This window comes from Eimeria mitis, genomic scaffold (assembly GCF_000499745.2).
Source record: "Eimeria mitis Houghton genomic scaffold, Emh_scaff97, whole genome shotgun sequence".
NCBI classification, from domain to species: Eukaryota; Apicomplexa; class Conoidasida; order Eucoccidiorida; family Eimeriidae; genus Eimeria; species Eimeria mitis.
In genome coordinates, this window is record NW_013577144.1 from 8,980 (window position 1) to 12,572 (window position 3,593).

Genomic DNA, 3,593 nt, shown 5'->3' on the forward strand with positions numbered 1-3,593 from the left:
CCCTAAGCCCTAGTCGTTAAACCCTAGCCTTCTTTTTTACGGCCGCGAGCATACCTGCAATATCTGAGGAGCAATTGCAGGAACAACGGGTTTCGGTTTCTCTTGTGCCACCGGATCGCTCCACAACGACTTGCGGGCTCTGGGCTTTTCATGCAAAAACGGTGAATATTGCCTACGATTTGTATTTAAAGCACTCTAGGCTGTAGCCGCCCTGAGGTATGATTGTCTTCAAAAACCAAACTGCTTTCATGGGATTTCCGATTGGCAATCCAATCTACTTAGCGTCGGACCCACGTGGTCGTGGCCTTCTCCTCTACTGCATTTCTCGCTGCGCCTATCGTGCGTCACCAGCTCAGTGAGCCCGCTGGTGACCGCTGTTGCTGTCGCACACGCGCCTTGCAGCGCTGAAACACCACGCAGCATAGACGAACCCACACCCGTGCCAAGCAAATGAGCGTCCTTCTAATCCCGTACTTGCTGGGCAAAGCACCGCGGCATCGCAACGCCAGGAAAAGCATCTCCACACCGAAGCAAATGCATGAGCGAACGCAAACTGCTTAACCACGCAACCACCGCACATGCGTAGCCCCAATCGTTTTCCCAAATAGTGCGTACGCTCCCTTCGGCAGGTGGCGCTGGGTTCGCCCAGCGCAACTGAACCAATCACAAGCATCACACGAGCTACGAAACCATGCAGCTGGATGTATGGCGAGTTCATGCCGAGTCGCTCCTTGTTGGCAAACGCGCGGCCGTGAAAACCGTTCAGGAAGTGCAGGAAACATAATGCGCATGCTGGCCGACGGCTTGTCTCACAGCTTGCCCCCCGTCGCCTTTGCATTTTGGAGTGGAGTGCTATGAGCGCTGTCTCCTACCGCGTTTCGCGCTGCCCCTATGCTGCGTCGCCAGCCACGTGAGGTCGCTTCTGATGGCGCGCGCCGTCGCACAAACGTCTCGCAGCGCTGAAACACCACGCCCCAGTAGATATCGACCAAGAGCGCGACTAAAGCAAAACGAGCGCCCACGCCTTTCCACACCACATCTCCAGAACGTTCCATGGATGCGCCTGCACATCCATGCCTGCCATCAGAAAACCTACAACGCAGACGAGACCACACCCGCGCCAAGCAAATGAACTTCCTTCTAATCCCGTACTTGCTGGGCAAAGCACCGCGGCATCGCAACGCCAGGAAAAGCATCTCCACACCGGAGCAAATGCATGAGCGAACGCAAACTGCTTAGCCACGCAACCACCGCACATGCGTAGCCCTAATCGTTTTCCCAAATAGTGCGTACGCTCCCTTCGGTAGGTGGCGCTGAGTTCGCCCAGCACAACTGAACCAATCACAAGCATCACACGAACTACGAAACCATAATTCCTACCGAGTCGCTCTTCATTGGCAAGCCAAAGGCAACCAAAAATGTCCAGGACGTGCAGGAAACATCATGCGAATGCTGACTGGCGGCTTGCCTCCCGTTGCATTTGCATATTGGAGTGGAGTGCTATGCGCGCCCTGCCGGCGGTCCGTCGAGCGCAGACTGCCCTCCGCTATTCCTGTTCTGCGCAGACCTCTTGACCATAATGCTCCAAGTTCGACATGAAGTGTAGGCGCTTGTTAGCAAGATATCCTGTTTGTAGGCGCCTCTGACTCCTACGACCTACTGCGCTAAACGCATACTCAACCGATTCCCTGACGCCCTAATATCAGAAAATCTCGCGCAACCGCATGCCGCAACACCAAAGCATTCCGCTCCACTAGAGACAAAATAAGAGCACTACTCAAGCAAAACGAACTCTCACTTCTTCCTTCACTGCAACTCCAATGATTTGCAGGCATGCGCGCACGCTTCTATGCCTGTAATCACAATGCATGAAATCAAGCAGTATCCAAAACCACCTCCAATAATGTAAGATCCGTTCTATGGGCGTACATCCTTCACAAAGCAGCGCGCGATCCTGAACCCAGAAAAAGCTCTGCCCACCTCCGCCATGAAGACACGCACACAAAGTCAATTGCGCCACGATGCCCACACATAGACAGCCTCTGGATCTCCAAAAATACAGATGAAGAAGTATCCCCCTTCCAAGCGGTGACTTTTTCAGCAGAAACCACCGGGTGGTCGCCGCGGCCACTTCTCACCTCCTACATACGGCGTCGCAGATATGCTGCCTCACCAATTCACGTAGGTCGTTTTGGAATTTTAGGATCTGTCTTGCAAGCGCATCCAGCAACGCTGAATCGCGCCTTCCCGCCAAATACCAACACCGAGCACGGCCTAGTAAAGACGATCTCCAACGTCTTCTCGCACTGCGACTGCATAGAGCTGCACGTATGCGTATACTTATTTATGCCCGCTGCTATACCAACTTAAACGTAACGGTAGCCAAAACTACACGCATGAAGCATTCTATTCGCGTGCTTCAGCCTTGCTAAAGACGTTTGGCTTAGCGTTTCGCAACCATGCAACAACGGCTCGGTCAAATGAGCACGCTTTCTGGCCAGAATACAAATCGATCGCAACGCCAGAGAAAGAATGGGCTCACTGCAGCAGAAAGCACGCGCTCACAAGCTGCATAACCCGACGATGCTCACACATGCACATTCCCTATGTCTGCGCCAAATACTGCGTACGCCCATTTCAGCAGACGGACCGGATTTCAACAAGGGTAAGCAAAACAAGTGCAAGCTGCGTACGAAGTGGAAAAATGTGAAGCTGGCTGCGTTATCCGTTCTACTGGAACTGCTCCTTCTTCGTGGAAGATAAACGATAAACAAGAATACTCAACACCTGCGCGAAACGCCACGCGCAACCAGGAGGGCGGTCTGTGTCCCTTTGCCAGTGTCTCCTCTCCAGTGTTAAAGTGCGGTGGATACCTTGCCGTTTTATGCTGACCTCGAACGAAAATATGCGATACACTCACATTTTGTACTTCGCCCAGACGCAAGCAACCTTGAAGAATCTCGGCAGACGATAAGCACCAGCTTGTACCACGGTTTTCGCTTCCCCTCCTGCTACCCAGTTGCTGTACAGTAGGCTACGGGTTTTGCGGTCTTTTGCATAACAGAGCTGCGCATTTGCACATGTCTAGTTGCACGCTCCGTCGGCCCCCACCCGCTCGGTGCTATTCCTGTTCTCCGCAGAACAAGCGACATCAAAAAAAACGAAGCTGGTCATTTATGCGAGTCAGCGGCCGACACAAGTTACCATGTATTCGTTGCTGCATCCTAGCACGCATTGCGCTAAACCCATACTCCGCCACCGACTCCGTGATGCCCTGCATTTTCTCAAAACCCTTCTCCCACGCATATAGAGCAACACCGAAACATTTTGCCCCGGTCAATACAAGAAAAAGGCGCCACTAAAGCAGAACGAGCGACCGCTTCTTCTTCCATTGCAACTCCACAAGTCTGTACGCATTCAAGCAAGCTGCCATGCCCGCACTCACAATGCCTGAACTGTATCAGTGTCCGCGACTGTCGCGAAAAAAACGCCATCATTTTTAAGGGCGCACACTCTGCGCAAACCACCGAGCGATCGTCACGCCAGAAAAGGTTTCGCCGCATTGCGGCCGTATCCGCACGCGCAAGCAAACT

The 3,593-nt window shown here is 53.0% G+C and overlaps 1 protein-coding gene across 1 annotated transcript; it reads right to left on the reverse strand.

Moving 5' to 3' along the window:
* Positions 1-246: 246 nt before the first annotated feature.
* Positions 247-1,196, reverse strand: EMH_0074010 (uncharacterized protein; the record flags this gene model as incomplete). Its single annotated transcript, XM_013502603.1, has 3 exons — positions 247-404; positions 579-654; positions 873-1,196. The coding sequence occupies 3 exons, from the start codon at positions 1,194-1,196 to the stop codon at positions 247-249; spliced, it is 558 nt and encodes a 185-aa protein (XP_013358057.1).
* Between the last annotated feature and the right edge of the window lie 2,397 nt (positions 1,197-3,593).